The sequence below is a fragment of the Palaemon carinicauda genome, chromosome 25 (assembly GCF_036898095.1).
Source record: "Palaemon carinicauda isolate YSFRI2023 chromosome 25, ASM3689809v2, whole genome shotgun sequence".
NCBI classification, from domain to species: domain Eukaryota; kingdom Metazoa; phylum Arthropoda; class Malacostraca; order Decapoda; family Palaemonidae; genus Palaemon; species Palaemon carinicauda.
Genome location: NC_090749.1, coordinates 103,534,139 through 103,549,919, shown reverse-complemented (window position 1 = coordinate 103,549,919; position 15,781 = coordinate 103,534,139). Strand labels below are relative to the sequence as shown.

At 40.5% G+C, this 15,781-nt stretch overlaps 1 protein-coding gene across 2 annotated transcripts in view; it reads left to right on the top strand.

Moving 5' to 3' along the window:
* The window catches only part of LOC137618775 (zinc finger protein 679-like), a 19,576-nt gene extending 4,059 nt beyond the window's left edge, over positions 1-15,517 (top strand). The window contains exons 3-4 of one of the 2 annotated variants that reach the window (XM_068348965.1): positions 9,666-9,760; positions 13,502-15,517. In XM_068348965.1, coding sequence (XP_068205066.1) covers positions 13,887-15,059 — 1,173 coding nt within the window. In that variant the 5' untranslated portion in view covers positions 9,666-9,760; positions 13,502-13,886 and the 3' untranslated portion in view covers positions 15,060-15,517. Of the gene's footprint in view, positions 1-1,373; positions 3,497-9,665; positions 9,761-13,501 lie in introns of those variants that run through there. The other variant, XM_068348963.1, reaches the window with a different exon arrangement.
* Positions 15,518-15,781: the final 264 nt, after the last annotated feature.

The window sequence follows — 15,781 nt, the reverse complement described above, 5'->3', positions numbered from 1 at the left end:
TTAGGCTAAGCAACGCATTTTCTTTGCATCGACAGAACTGAAAACGTGGGTCCGTTTTCCCAGGAATTTTTATTTCTGTGGAAAATTTAGATGTTGAGAAATCGTTGGGTTTTTGTAAGTGTAAATTCCTCGTTTAATAGAGAAATACATTTTCTATAGAGTAATTAACCCGTTTTCTTCATGGGTGACTATTTTATTCTCGGCCTGTCTAGCTAAAGTTAATGTCGCCCCTCTCATTTGCCGAGCAATTCTTAAAGCATTGTATTTTATTGTATTTTCTTCCTAAATTGTTATTATAGGAATTTTATATATGTGTGTGTGTGTATACGTATTGTACTGCCTTGTATTGGGGTACCACTTACAGTGTGCCCTACGCACCAACCTGTGAATTGTACTAATTACAAAGCTTCTACCTGTCGTCCCACCTGTTTTTCTCTGACTTTTATTTTTTTTTTTCCTTTGGCCTCTCTTGGATCCACCATTATACAATTTATAGATTACCTCTTTGTCAACGACGTACACGTCAGATTAATAATAGTCGCGACTGGTTTATTCGATCAGATCTTTCGTAAAGAACGCACGGTGTGTAATACCTTCAGTTCGCGTTAGTTTAGCGGTGGAGCAGTGGTTCAACACCTGTTTTTATTGAAACGGGTCTCTTATTAAAAGATATAAGTGGTATTGTATATTTTAAACTTTATTGATTAATGAAAAGAATTGTAGAAATTATGTCGTGTTTTTCCATCACGTAATTAGAGTGACTTAGATTGTATTGTTAATAAAGTGAAAATATTTTGTACATCTTCTCTCAATGTGGGAAAATTAAAATCTGATTATTTGCAGTGTGTCTCAGGTGAAAATAGTTAAGCCATCTTCTAGTAGTTCAGTGTCATATTTTCATACATACAAGTCTGTGTTGTCCTTTGTGAGTTGAGAAAGAACTAATGTGTATTGAAAATAAGTAAATTGACCTGAAGACCATTTCTGTACATAGTTCCTGTTTTACTTCAAGATCACGTAAATACTCGTAGCCCTGTGTGTATGTACTCTAATGTGTAGAAATACGAGTGTTGTCGTAACTAGCAACGCCCGAAGTAGGTTCGCTGTAGAAACTGCATCGTGTCCAAAGTGACTTAGGTTTACATGGCACCCATTTGTATGAAACCATCGTGATTAATTGATATTTCTAAAGGTTTAACAACTCTAAATGTAAGAGAGAGGGACTTGGGAACGTATTTGCAGACTGTAAAGTACTCTGAAAAAGTAATGTGAATTTTAAGTGAAAATTTTGCTCTTATTTAAGTTGCCTTAATTTTAAAATAAAAGAGTTCAAGTGAGTCAATTGGGTGCTAATTCTGAGTGTATAATTACAGGTGCCACGTAACACAAGTCACGGCGAGACGATGCTGATTTTGAAGTAGAGGTCAGAGGTCAGAGGTCAGGTTGTTTTAGTTTCCCAAGGCTGAGACCACCATGGACCACTTAGCCCCTCCCTCGGGGGTCATTTGCTTCAATTATAATTCTTTTGGGGAGATGTTGGCAGGATCCATCCAGCTTCCCCCAATGGAGCTGGGAGGATTAGATGTCGGAAGGCAGATAGCGTCCCAAGTGTACGCCGCCGACCCCCAGGGGACCTTAACCAACGGAATGCATTACGTGCAGGATGGCCAAAATACAAGCATGGAGATGGTCCATTTGCCCCACCCGGAACCCGTAATTCTCCCCCTGACGGAAACGAAGGCGGCGAACAGAGTCCGGACGGCGTTCGGCGAAAAGATAGCCTGCCAGGAGTGTGGGTCGACCTTCGCCTGCGCTGCCAACTTGAGGAACCACTTGAGGATTCACTCTGGCGAGAGGCCTTTCGTGTGCGAGGAGTGCGGAGCTTCCTTCACCCAGAGCTCCAACCTAAGGGCGCACAAGCGAGTCCACACGGGCGAGCGCCCCTACATGTGCGGCATCTGCGGGCAGACGTTCTCCAGGTCCTCTCACCTGCCCGGTCACATGCGCACCCACACGGGCGAACGGCCTTTCATCTGCCCCCACTGCAATCGCTCCTTTGCCAGCAACCAGATCATGAAGAACCACATGAGAACCCACACGGGGGAACGCCCCTTCGTGTGCGAAGTGTGCGGCGCCACCTTCGGCCAGAGCTCCTGCTTGGCCACGCACAAGAAGATCCACACGGGAGAACGGAAGTACCAGTGCAGGGAGTGCGGCAAGGCCTTCATCTCGAGGTCCGGATTGCAGACGCACGAACGCGTCCACACCGGGGAGAAGCCCTTCAATTGCGAGAAGTGCGGCAAGGCGTTCAAGACATCCTCCTACCTTTCCAAGCACAAGCAAAAGTACTGCGGCAACAACGGCAACAGGAACAAGGTGTACCTTACCCCGAGGAGGATGAAGGTTTCCAAGAAGGTCCAGAAGGAGGGGGAAAATTCCGAGACGCAAGTGAAACCTGCTACTAAATTTTCAAAGCGACTTCTCATTAAGAGACTGAGACGTTCTCACAGGCTTAGGACGGCCGAGTTCAACGACGAGGCGGACGAGGGGGAGGACCGAGTCGACGAGAACGGTGCCTTTCCTTTGACGAAGTTAGAAGAGTCGGAAGTTAAGACCGAGGAAGTTGAAGCCTTAGGCAGCAATTTAGACAGTTTGAATAATGGGATGGAACCTGTCCAATTCCAGGACTGCAGGTCACAGGAGAATCAAGATCCCCTCGAGCTACACTACTCGGATGACGGCTGTAGCGACAGTCTGAGCAACATAAAACTCGCCGACGACCAGTGCCAAACGGTAACCCACTCCGCCTACACTGCGGACCAGGTCTGCGGTCTGCGGGACGAATTCCTGGACTCGTCAGAGTACAGGCCGGACGAGAACCTGCAGTTTTCAGCCTCCCAAGCGTTGGACGAGAAGGCAAAAAGTGTCTTAGAAGGTCCATGGTGTTCCATGAACCAATCATAAAGTGCTTTCAAGTTGATGCTCAAGAAACATAGGGACTTTTGATACTAGTGTTGTGCAAATGTACAAAATATATTTTCTCTAGAGTAGGTGTTAAAAGTTTCAAAGATATTTTTATACATGATTTACTAAGTAAGGTGTGAATTTTTATGGGAAACATTATAGAGGAAAACTATATTTTTGGGAATCCTGGATATATTGATAGATTTATAATTTAGAAAGGACAATAAGATGATGAGAGTTTTGCCATTTGTTGAATGGATATTAATTTTTTTATTAAACCTTTTCAATTTTACTTCACTGTTTGAATAGGCAATTTCTAGTTCAGCGACTAGACGAATGTTTTTCAATTATTGTTTTCTCGGTTCTTCATCAGCAGATGAACCTTACCTTACGTGCCAAATACATCGATTCCATTTTTGTCAAGTTTCTCTTTTAATCCGATTGATATCTTATTAACCTTCTCAGAAGAAAAAATGTAAAGGAATTTATAATAAATTAAGAAAATATGGGCTCACAAGTACAACTGCGTAAATAGAGTTTTTATTTCCCTGAAACTGAAACACTTTTTGTCAACTGAAGGGTCCAGTCAGACATCTTGCTTATCCGAGGGGCCCTTTGCAAGGTATGCCATCTCTTTAACCCTTTTACCCCCAAAGGACGTATTGGTACGTTTCACAAAACTCATCCCTTTATCTCCATGGACGTACCGGTACGTACTTGCAAAAAACTGCTATTTAAATTTTTTTTTGCATATTTTCGATAATTTTTTTTAGAAACTTTAGGCATTTTCCAAGAGAATGAGACCAACCTGACCTCTCTATGACAAAAATTAAGGCTGTTAGAGCAATTTAAAAAATATATATTGCAAAATGTGCTTTAAAAAAAATAACCCCCTGGGGGTTAAGGGTTGGAAAGTTCCAAATAGCCTGGGGGTAAAAGGGTTAATGTGGGTTGAACGTTAGAGCGAGATTGAAATTTAATGCTTCGCGGGATGACAGATCCCAGTGGTTAGACAGGATATACTTTATAGCAGGTTCTTTTCCGGAGGACGCAGTTTGACGTCACGAGAAGAAAGTGGGAGACGGACTTTCAGAATTGAGATTTGGGAGAAAGAAGTATTTGTTACGGTCACTGAGAACTCGTAGCTTATTCTTTCAGGTGTTTGGTACCTTTCTTGTTTTATAAGACAAGATTATAATACCAGTATATGGAAACTTCCAGCTGGCTAAGTCATCCTCCTTTAATAAATTCTATTAGTTCAGAAGGCTCTGACCTTTCTTGTTACGGGAGGAAAGTTTCTCGTGATGACCACGTAATGATAAAAATGCATACAGATAACCAGTGGTCTCTTGTAGGGGTTAACCTCAATGTAAAGATACACCTTGGTGTATCAAAGTGTGGGAAATATTAGCAATGTTTACTTATAAGCTAAAGTTTATGCATTTTTTGAAAAACTAAAAAGATAAGGGTTCCCTGTGATTGATACTGTATTGTTAAGCTGAAAGATAGAAAAATATTTAGTCATTGAAATGTGTTTATGTCAATAGGTTTGTTTCTAGATTTTATTTAAATTTTGGCAAGAGGAATGCTCAGTCCTGTGTTGCTTTTAGAAATAAGTACAACTAATTGTGAAATGATCTTCCCAATTGGGAGTTTGACTCGATGGAACTCCATAAGTTCAATCTTGCAACGATTGTTCTGATGTTGAACAGGCAGATAATAGTTTGCGTTGATAGTTTATATACGACAGATCTATTTTAACATTGTTACTGACCACTGTATTTTATATTAATTATTCTTTACTTCTTTTATATAGTTTACTTATTTCCTTCTCCCTCTAGGATATTTTACCCTTTTTGAGCCCTTGGGCTTATAGCATCTTGCTTTTCCAACTAAGGTTGTAACTGTGCTAGTAATAATAATAATAATGGAGGAACCATTTTATGAAATATACATCTTGGTCCTCTTAGATAGAAAAATCTTGATAACAGAATGTACATCCAAAATAAGTTATCTCAGAAGCCTTTAGATTTGGTCGCATATCCTCTTTGTAGATCGGGTCGTCTTTGGCTCGCGACTGCATCGTGTTGTCCTTTCTATATGCAAAGCTTGCATCATACGCTCGGTAATCTAGTTGTAGGATATACAATATACTGTATTTTCTCACAAGTCACTCTCTCTTGCTTTACATATTTACATACAGTATCTGTAACGGTGAAGTCGTTATCCAGAACGGACTAATCAAGGCGTGAAGGACCTTCACGACCTTCGCTATACTCAATTTTTTTTAATGGGGCATATTTGCACGGACTCGCAGGGGTGCCCTTTTAGCTCGGAAAAGTTTCCTGCTCTCTGATTAGTTGCAATGATCTGTCCAACCAATCAGCAATCAGGAAACTTTTCCGAGCTAAAAGGGCACCCCTGCGAGTCCGTGCAAATCTGCATCACTAAAAATATTTGACTATAGGTGGGACTCTATACGTTTCACAAAACTCATCCCTTTACCCCCATGGACGTACTGGTACGTCCTTGCTAAATACTGCTATTTACATTTTTTTTTGCATATTTTTGATAACTTTATGAGAAACTTTGGGCCTTTTCCAAGAGAATGAGACCAACCTGACCTCTCTATGACGAAAATTAAGGCTGTTAGAGCAATTTAAAAATTTTATATTGCAAAATGTGCTTAAAAAAAAAAGACGCCTGGGGGTTAAGGGTTGGAAAGTTCCAAAGAGCCTGGGGGTAAAAGGGTTAACAGTAGATGGTGATATTTTACAGTGGATTGAGATGGTGTGGACATGTGTTGAGAATGGATGGTGGGGAGGGAGTGAGGAGAGCTTGGGAGGAACCTGTTAGGAGGAGAAGATTGAGAGGGAGGCAGAGAATCAGATGGTGGGATAAGGTGAGGGATGATATGGAGAGAAGAGGTTTGGTGGAAGAGGATGCCTTTTTATCAAGCTAGGACCAGGGAGGGCCAGACAACGGCTGCTAATGATTCAGCAATAATCCAAAGAGACTCATCTACGGAAGGTGAAAACTAAAGGGTTGATAGTTTCAAGTTATTATGAGTTGAAAGATCCTACTTATGAATTAGTTCAAGTTGACCAGGTCGCAATGCAGACTTAGGAGGATTCGTAGTGGAAATATTTTATCCGGATTACACTGAAGGAGTTTCATAGCTATGAAGGCTGATGCCAAAAGTCTTTGTTGAAACTTGAAACTTATAGAAATTCAGACCCTCTACTTATTGAATTTCAGAGAGACTTCACTTCCAGAAATTAAAAGAGCCTCTTATAGAAATTAATGGACCCTTCACATTCAGGAATTTAGAGGCCCTCCACTTATATGAATTATAAGACCCTCAAAGACCCTCTACTTATAGGAATTAGTGGTCTCTCTACTTACAGAAATTCCGAGACCTTAAACTTATAGAAATTCATAGACGCTCCACTTATCGAAATTCAAAGACCTCACACTTATATGAGTTCAAAGACGCTCCACTTATATAAATTTTATTTGAATTCAAAGACACTTCACTACCAGAATTTCAGAGACTTTCAAAAATGAATGCCTCACTTTTTATATACTTTTTGTAAACTATCTGGAATGAAGGGCTAACTAATACAAGCTGGACCCTTCCTAGGTTGTGCCTGGTCAAAAACTGGCTTTTGTAAGTTATCTTGTCAGTGATTTTTTTTAATATGGAGAGGGACAAAGATCCAGAACTGGTTGGAGTAACAAACTAGTCTTTGGCGCAATTGTCGTACCAGCCGTTCACGGACTAACCGGCCTGATTACATTAAGAAGGATGAGATAGAATCAGGAGACATATTGAAATGCAATGATAACATCCAGTAGATATAGGATGCCTTGCAGTGCAAACAGCTTAGTGGAATAAGATTGTCGGAAAGAAGTTGCCAGCAGAGAGGCTGGTAAGTCCACAACAGACAGTGTAATTTAGTGATCACAGAAGCAGTACCATGCAAATAGGAAGAGTTTTATATCACAAGGTACGAAGATTATGAATTAAATCTCTTCGAGTTGGTGATGTTATATCTTACGAGGGGTTGCTGAAAAGTTCCTGCCTTTTAAGGTTTTGTGAAAGGGTAGAGCTGTTACTTTTACTGGGTAGGTAGGACAACTATTCAGGAGAATATAGGCAAAGAAGCATCTATTTCTGTATCTGTCTCTTATGGGTCGAGCTCATTTTGCAGGACACTGCAGCACTTCCGAATTGGAGTGAAATTTCGTTCCCTTGAGATGTTTCTTCACTTGTAGAAAGAGGTGATAGTCGGAGCAAGGCAGGTCTGGGGAGTAAGGCGGGTGGTCTACCAGTTCGAAGCCAAAGTCGCGTATTTTCCGTATAGTTTCATGTGCTGGTTTAAGTTTCCTACAACGAAGTCAAGCTGTGTACGAGACAGATGCAGATGTAGAGATGCTTTTCTGCTTTTCCTAAACGCTTGTCTTACCTCCCCTGTAAAAGTAACAGCTCTAACCTTTCGCAATACCCTTAAAGCCAGGAACTTTTCAACACCCCCTCAGAAGATTATGAGCTGATATCATTGTCCACTGCGTTAAGCCTCGGGTGAAACCTGTAGTGAGAAAATTGCAGTCAGGCTCGTGACTTGCAAACTCTTACGGGGGAGCAATGACGTCACGTTTCAACCTACTTCATTGACGTTTTGTAGCATAAATAACAAAGGAACAAAGATAGGAAGAAACGTAGCATAAATAACAAAGGAACAAAGATAGGAAGAAACTGAAAAATGCATTGGAAAGAAGAATAAATTTTCTATATAGCAATTAGGATGGACCATCATATCCAAATAAGAGTAATGAAGATACTGATGAAATACTATCATGAAGGTACAGTGCAGTCAATTGGATGCTACATTTGAGTTGATTTTGGCAATAAATGTACAGGATATAGGCACTGTATTCCTGTAATCATTACTCTAAGGTCTTTGCAGCGTCCTTTCCGTCAATAGTGTTGCCCACTTTCTAGCCATCAGTTGTACTTTCGTTCCTTGCTTCCATTCTTCCGTCTTGCCCTCCAGCCTCTAAGCTTTTACTTCATACTTCAACTAAAGGGTTTTACTCCAGTTGAACATGGAAGCTGAATGTTCTCCCAGGGTCCAGTGCCAAGTCTTATGTTCAAAATCCATGGAATAGTTTAAACAAAATAGCATTAAATGTACTGTACAGTATTTTATTTTGACATAAACATACAGGATTCATTGGCTGGATTCATGAAAGGATAGCCAGTTCCTTGTGATGCGCAGTGCCTATCTAACTAAGGCAAGTGACCCCTGCCGGTCCATACTAATTCCAGAAAGATCATCGGCCAGGCATCAGGAGTAAAAACCAAAGAGACAGTATGTCCATATCCTTAAACCCAATCCGTCACCCTGCTGCCAGTGACTTCATCGAGATTTATGGGGGCATTTCCTCCACACCCAAAGTTCTCGTTACTCCACCGGGTTGCTCATCCGCTTATATAACAGTTGGCAAACATGGATTGTTAAGATATACCGTCAATAAATGTAGGAGGAGATGATGACGATGAAACATATAGGACCTTGAAGACAGTATTGAAAATGGTTGTCAGTATAGACGTCAGTATTGAGAAGGGCTGTTATACAGGAGTGGACATCAGTACAGAAAGGGGCTGTGAGAACAAGAGTTGATGTCAGTATTGAAAAGGACTATCAAGATGAGAGTGTACATCAGTATAAAAAAAATGCTGTCATAATAAGAGAGGAAGTCGGTATCAAAAAGGGGCTGTCAGAATAATAGTAGACGTTATTTCCTGAATGAAAAGGAATGTGTCGGTAGACTGCAGTATTGGTTAATAATGGTATCTTATAAGTAAGAAGTGACTATTTGGGTATAATATAAAAAGTTACAGAGTCATGGAAAGTTACTGAAATTTATAAAATGTAGAACACCACATTGCAAATGACTTGAGTACCTAATTTCCTTTCCCCACTGAGCTAATTTTCCTGCTTTTCCAACTAGGGTTGTAGCTTAGTAATTATAATAATAATAATAATAATAATTCTCCATCTTACATATTTTTTATCCTCAGGACATTAGGATTATAACCCAATTTTATGCATAGATTTTGAGCCAAACTCCCGAATGATACGTACTTGACCATTGAACTAATAAAGATTTTCAGCAAAATGAAAAATTCTAATCATAGTAGATGACTTTATAAAGATTTCTATGATGAATAATATTTATTTCTTTGACAATATTAAAGCAAGATATTAAATCTTATCACTTTTCTTCAAAACGCTTCAAGAAGACTAAAATTACTGCCAGATCTTTACTCAGACAGCATCTATTAAAGTTTAAAATGCTTCCACATGACTCAAATTAATGCCTCATCTTTGCTCAGATAACATCTCTTAATGTTTAAAAATGTGATTCTGAAAATATGTTATGCATTTATTTTAGGGAAGGGCTATTTCATAATTTTGTGAGACAAGGATACAATATATTTATGAGTAATATTATAGTATACAGTAGTGTACTGTATTATGTAAATTCTATAAAATGCCAGGCAGTTAATTTTGGAGTTGCTGTAGGAAGATGAACAGCAAAATAACTTGAGAATTTGTATTTTCTTTGCTTTTTTGTCGTCGGAAAGTGTCGCAGCCTCGAGACGGGATTTCTGATCATCGATCTCTTTCCAGGTAGCGCACAATTCGAGACGCATCCGAGGAAGGCCCCGCTCGATCTTCCCGCTCGTGTCGGCGTATCTTATGGGTGGACAGACTTGCCATCGAAAGTAGGTAGAGCTCGGTTGAACTCGGTTGCTCTTAACCCTCCGGTGATCCCGGCAGCGAGAAAATCGCTGACAGGCTTGTGACTTTTGGCCAGGGAGTAACACGACTTGTCGACTTACGTTGACGTTTCGTAACGTAACTGAGAAAGGAGTAGAGATAGAAATTGAAAATTGCAATAGAAAGATGAATAGATTTTCTATGTAGTATTTGCAGTTACACGATGTTATTGGATCACCGGAGGGTTAAATTCGGCACAGCATTTCGCAATATGTCCATATTTACTCCCTTTCGCTTTGCTGTCCATTAATTAGGTTGAACAAGCTGACATGATTCTCTTTATAGTTTATATATTTATACGTTACTTCTAATATAGTTTATTTCCTTATTTCCTTGCCTCACTGGGCTATTTTTCCTTATTAGGACAACACTAGAATCAAACCATTGTTCTCTATTCTTGCGTAGTGCCAAAGTCTCTGTACCATGGTCTTCCACAGCCTTGGGTTAGAGTTCTCTTACTTGAGGGTGCACTTGGACGCACACTTTTCCCGGTTGGAGTCCTCTTAGGGCTTATAACATCCTACTTTTCCAACTAGGGTTGTAGCTTAGCTAGTAACAATAATGATAGTAACATTTGTCATAGCCTTTAAGATAATTTAAGTAAAAAATGCAGTTGTAAACTTGAGAAAATTCACTTAAGAATTAGTTATCTTGATACTTGTTTTAAATTGAATCTGGGGATTCAGTAGACTTTTGCAATTATTTTGATTTTGAACTCGGTATTTGTTACAAACAGATCTGAATCCTATGATTATTATTATTATTATTAATATTATTATTATTATTATTATTATTATTATTAACCCTTTTACCCCCAGGCTATTTGGAACTTTCCAACCCTTAACCCCCAGGGGTTATTTTTTTTCCAGCACATTTTGCAGTCTATTTTTTTTTAAATTGCTCCAACAGCCTTAATTTTGGTCATAGAGAGGTCAGGTTGGTCTCATTCTCTTGGAAAATGCCTGAAGTTTCTCAAAAAATTATCAAAAATATGAAAAAAAAAAATGTAAATAGCAGTTTTTTGCAAGGACGTACCGGTACGTCCATGGGGGTAAAGGGATGAGTTTTGTGAAACGTACCAGTACGTCCTTTTGGGGTAAAAGGGTTAATAGCTAAGCTACAACCCTAGATGGAAAAGCAGGGAGCTATAAGCCCAAAGGCTCCAACAGAGAAACTGCTTTGAGCAGTGTATTTCCCAAAATCATTTCCTTTTATTTACAATTATATACGGATAGAATTATCTAGTTCTTCGTTGCATATCATCAGAAATTATTCTAATTGAATCCTATCCCTGTTGGAGCCCTATGACAAGTAGGTTTGTAGATGACCTACTAATACTAATAATAACTAGAGGGGTACTCAGTAAAGCGCAGACCTCCGCTGTGGCAGCTTATTTCCCGACCTTTTGCTCGACCTTGACCTTTGACCTTAACATGTATTAATTGACGTGGATTTTCATACGCAAGTATAAACCAAGTTTGAAGTCTCTGTGACAACGATGTCCAAACTTATGGCCAATTGCATAATTGGACATTTTGCTTGACCCTGATCTTGACCCTGACCTTCAAAATTTTTAATAAAGTTTTTTTTTACATAACAGTTAATCCCTGCAAGTTTCATTACTCTACGATTAAAATTGTGGCCAGGAAGCTGTTCACACACACAAACAAATATACAAACAGAGGATAAAACATAACCTCCTTTCAACTTGGTTGGCGGAGGTAATAATAAGTGAAAGTTAGTGAGAATTATAATGATAAAGACACATTCATTGTTAGGATTACAATATAAACGGGAGAAAGTGCAGTCTACTTCATAACCGAGTCTTGCCTTCGTCTTCGTTGGAAAGGAAAAATGCTCCAAGTTTCCATTATCTTTAATCTTTCATGTATGCTCTTTCGTGTATTCGTACGGAATGCATACCTCGTGGACTTATCTCGATCTTGGATAGAGAGGAAAGGCTTGTTGGCGTAGCGGACCTTTCCACTCGTGGGGAAAGTTCCTTCTTACTTATTCTCTCTCTCTTTCGTGTTTTGTTCCTGAAGAACTTTTCATCCCTTAACTTTTCAAATCAGTGTCATGACTGTATTTGTTTATTTCTAAGGAAGAGGAATAGTTTTTGTAATTCTATCTATAATATCTACTATAGCACCTCCCCCAATTTTGGGAGGTAGCCGACATAAAAAAAATGTAGGGGATTTTTCTTCTCACTGTTCCTCATTGCATTTTTGCATAGAAGCCTCTATTATTTAAAAATATTATTGCAAGTACAAGTACAAGAGGAAGGCCAAGGTTTGGGTGGATGGATGGAGTGAAGGAAGCTCTGGATGATAGGAGGATAGATGTGAGAGAGGCAAGAGAGCGTGCTAGAAATAGGTCAATGAATGGCGAGCGATTGTGACGCAGTTCCGGTAGGCCCTGCTGCTTCCTCCGATGCCTTAGATGACCGTGGAGGTAGCAGCAGTAGGGGACTCAGCGTTATGAAGCTTCATCTGTGGTGGATAATGGGGGAGGGTGGGCTGTGGCACCCTAGTAGTACCAGCTGAACTTGGTTGAGTCCCTTGTTAGGCTGGGAGGAACGTAGAGAGTAGAGGTCCCCTTTTTTGTTTTTGTTTCATTTGTAGATGTCGGCTACCCCCCAAAATTGGGGGAAGTGCCTTAGTATATGTATGTATGTATTGCAGAAATGGATGTACCTAGGTGACTTGGCATGTAACAATGTCATTATATAAGCAAAAATACTTATGAAAGAATATCAATGTATTATCCTGAACTGTTTGGATATGACTCAAGTCCCCATTTTATTGAGTATAGACGGTCATACGAATCATCTTCTTTCGATTGCTTTGTCGATCGCGTTGTTGCTGTCATTGTACAGGAAAGGTTCCTCACCACCTGATTGCTTTTTCAATGACGTTCTTGCTGTCATCATTGTACAGAAACGGTTCCACCCCACCTAAAGCAATTGATAAATTGCGGTTCTCCCATACTCTGGCTCGTCGTCCGCATCTGGCCGCAGAAATATATCTTCAATTTCAGCAGCAAACAAAGTTATTCTTGAGTTGCAGTGGAGAAGGGAGTCCACTTCATTCATTTTTTTTTATGCTTCTGAAGTAATTCTCTTATTCAGTTTACTAGTTTTCCCCTAATTGATCTGTGGAAAATGTCCCGATAATTTTGAAGCAGTGGTTTGTAGCTATGAAATATGAAATCTTTATTTACAAACTTATATTTATATTTATCAATTTACCTCTTTATTGTGTTCAATATATTTTTATAAAGTTCATTTTAGATTTATCTTATTCTTAGCTGCAGAATATGAACGATACAGAAGCTCCTCAACTTAAAAACAATCGATTTAAAAAAAAAAAATCGAACTGAAATTGTAAATCTCAGATATTGTATCAAAAAGTTCATAATGAAATATAAGTTGAAGACTTTCTGTATTAAATCAGCGTGACTCAGGACCTAAGCGTAACATGTACAGCAGTTTGGTGAGAGTGAATTTTTAGACGCTGAACAATTATATTTCCTGAACGATGTTACCGGGGAGACACTGAAATTAGCAACTATCGAGAATGTCTCTGGTATTTGTCTTTGTTTTAGGCTCCTTTTTTTTTTCTTTTTAATTCTATATGCAAACCATTATACCATGGCATCGTTGCTAACTTTCAGTGTCTTTACAGGTAAGGTGAATCGGGTCTTATAATTGGAGGAGGTATGTGATGGGTCTCCCGTCTGTTGGGGGGGACGAAGAAGTCGTCTTGCTGTTTCCCACCCGAGAGATCAGTCAGGTCTTACGTATCGAGGCGAGGCTCTTCTCGCGTCTGTGAATGAGATTGAGCTCGGAGTTTAGTGCAGTTGTGCGAGTGTGTAAATTCGCAGTCTAATCCAATGTCTAATCAAACCTTGACACCTTTAGACTTCAGGTAGCTTGAAAATGTGTCGGTGGCAGCGGACACGAGTTTTTAACTTGCGTATATTAAAGATTCCGTGATATAGAAATCAAGTGGAAAAAAAAGATGGCATTATTATCTATCACTTTAGCTTGAGAGCCTACAAAAAGTTGCGATGGAGCACATCAGTGGTTCGAGTGTTGGTTGGTACAATTGGGAGTTGAGCAATAAGATGCAGCTGGACCTGATGAGCGCGGATGTGGCCCACCAAATCAATCAGCAAGTGCAGGCATCCTACGGCACGCCTCATCACGTGTCCGTTCAGCTCTCTGTTTCCCAGCCTCCGAGATCCGCGCCTAACGCCGGCAGCGAGAATTCCGGCGCCGCGGTGTCGAAGGCGTCGCAGCAGAAAACCTCGAGGCTGCGCCACGCGCACGGAGAGCGGGTGTCGTGCTCCGTCTGCGGCAAGACGTACGCCTGCAACGCGAACCTCCGCGACCACATGCGAATCCACACGGGCGAGCGTCCCTTCAACTGCGACGAGTGCGGCATGACGTTCACGCAGAGGTCCAACCTACGGATGCACAAACGCGTCCACACGGGCGAGAGGCCGTACATGTGCGGCGTCTGTGGGAAGACGTTCTCGAGGTCTTCGCACCTTCCCGGGCACATGCGCCAGCACACCGGCGAGAAACCCTACACGTGCGGCGTCTGCGGCCAGACGTTCACGACGAGCCAGAGCATGAAGAACCACAAGCGGATTCACACCGGAGAGAAGCCCTACGTGTGCGAGGTGTGCGACGCGGCGTTCACCCAGAGCTCGACTCTCTCCACGCACAGGAAGTCCCACAGCGGGGACAAGCCGTTCAAGTGCGAGATCTGCAACAAACGTTTCATTTTCAAGTCGGGGCTGAACGAGCACATGATCGTGCACAGCCGGGACAAGTGCTTTCAGTGCGACCAGTGTCATAAGAAATTCAAATACTCAAATTACCTGTCGAAACATAAAAAGAAATACTGCGGAAACGACGGGTATCGAAAACGTTGGCAGAAGTCCGGCGGTAAAAAGCAGTGCGGGCGGAAAGTGAGCGGCGGCCTCAGGAAACTCTCAGTGGCCTCAAAGGGTTTTGGGGCATCTCCAGACGAGGATTTCGACTTGGAGGAGATGTACGTGAGCGAAGAGGAGGAGGAGGAGGAGGAGGAAGAGGAGGAGGAAGAACAGGAAGAGGGAGGGATATTGGGCTTGAATAACGAGGCCGCTGTCGACAAGAAAAAAGAGAACCCCGCCGTCCACTTGGAGGATGACGGAGACTGGAAGAAGGCTTGGATCAAGCAGGGCTACAAGTGAAGGTCTTTACGAGGGACCGAGTGAAACAGACTTTTTATTTCTCTCGTAATGAATTACAAAGACTGATAGCAAGCGAAGAGATTGCCATGTGAATTTTTCATGCAGGTCGAGTCTGTACTTAGTAATTTTAAGAGATGTCATTTATGTTGATTTTATTTGAGTATAGTTTTGTTTTATAATATATATTTGTAAAAAAAATGGGACATTTTTAAAGTTTTTTATTTGTGGAAACAAAAATATAAAAGACTATTTGAATGAAGGATATCGCGTAAGTATGAGAACAAATGTTAATTTTAAAAATCCAATATTTTATTTAAATGGGGAAAAGATGACAATCTAAGTCGTTTGTCAAAGCAAAATTTTCATCTTGTGATAGAAAATTACCATCTTTTTTAAAACGTGATACTCGAGTAATGTAATAAAAAAAAACGATTCAACTTTACTTCTTTGTCATTTCCTTATTTACAAATGCTGACAGGTAATAAGACAATAAGACGGTGAAAGTATGAATGTGAGTATTGGTTTTGTATCATACCTGTATCTTACGACAGACGTCACGACTTTGGCAAGATCACGAATGCTGTTTCTTTCTAAATTTAATTTGCAAATATATAGGATACTGTTGTTAGATGTTTGGAGAGTGTAGTCCATTCAAATCTATTTTGGTGAGTACGCCTGACGTTGTTCGGAGGCGATCGAAACGTTTGAACCGTAAGTTAGAA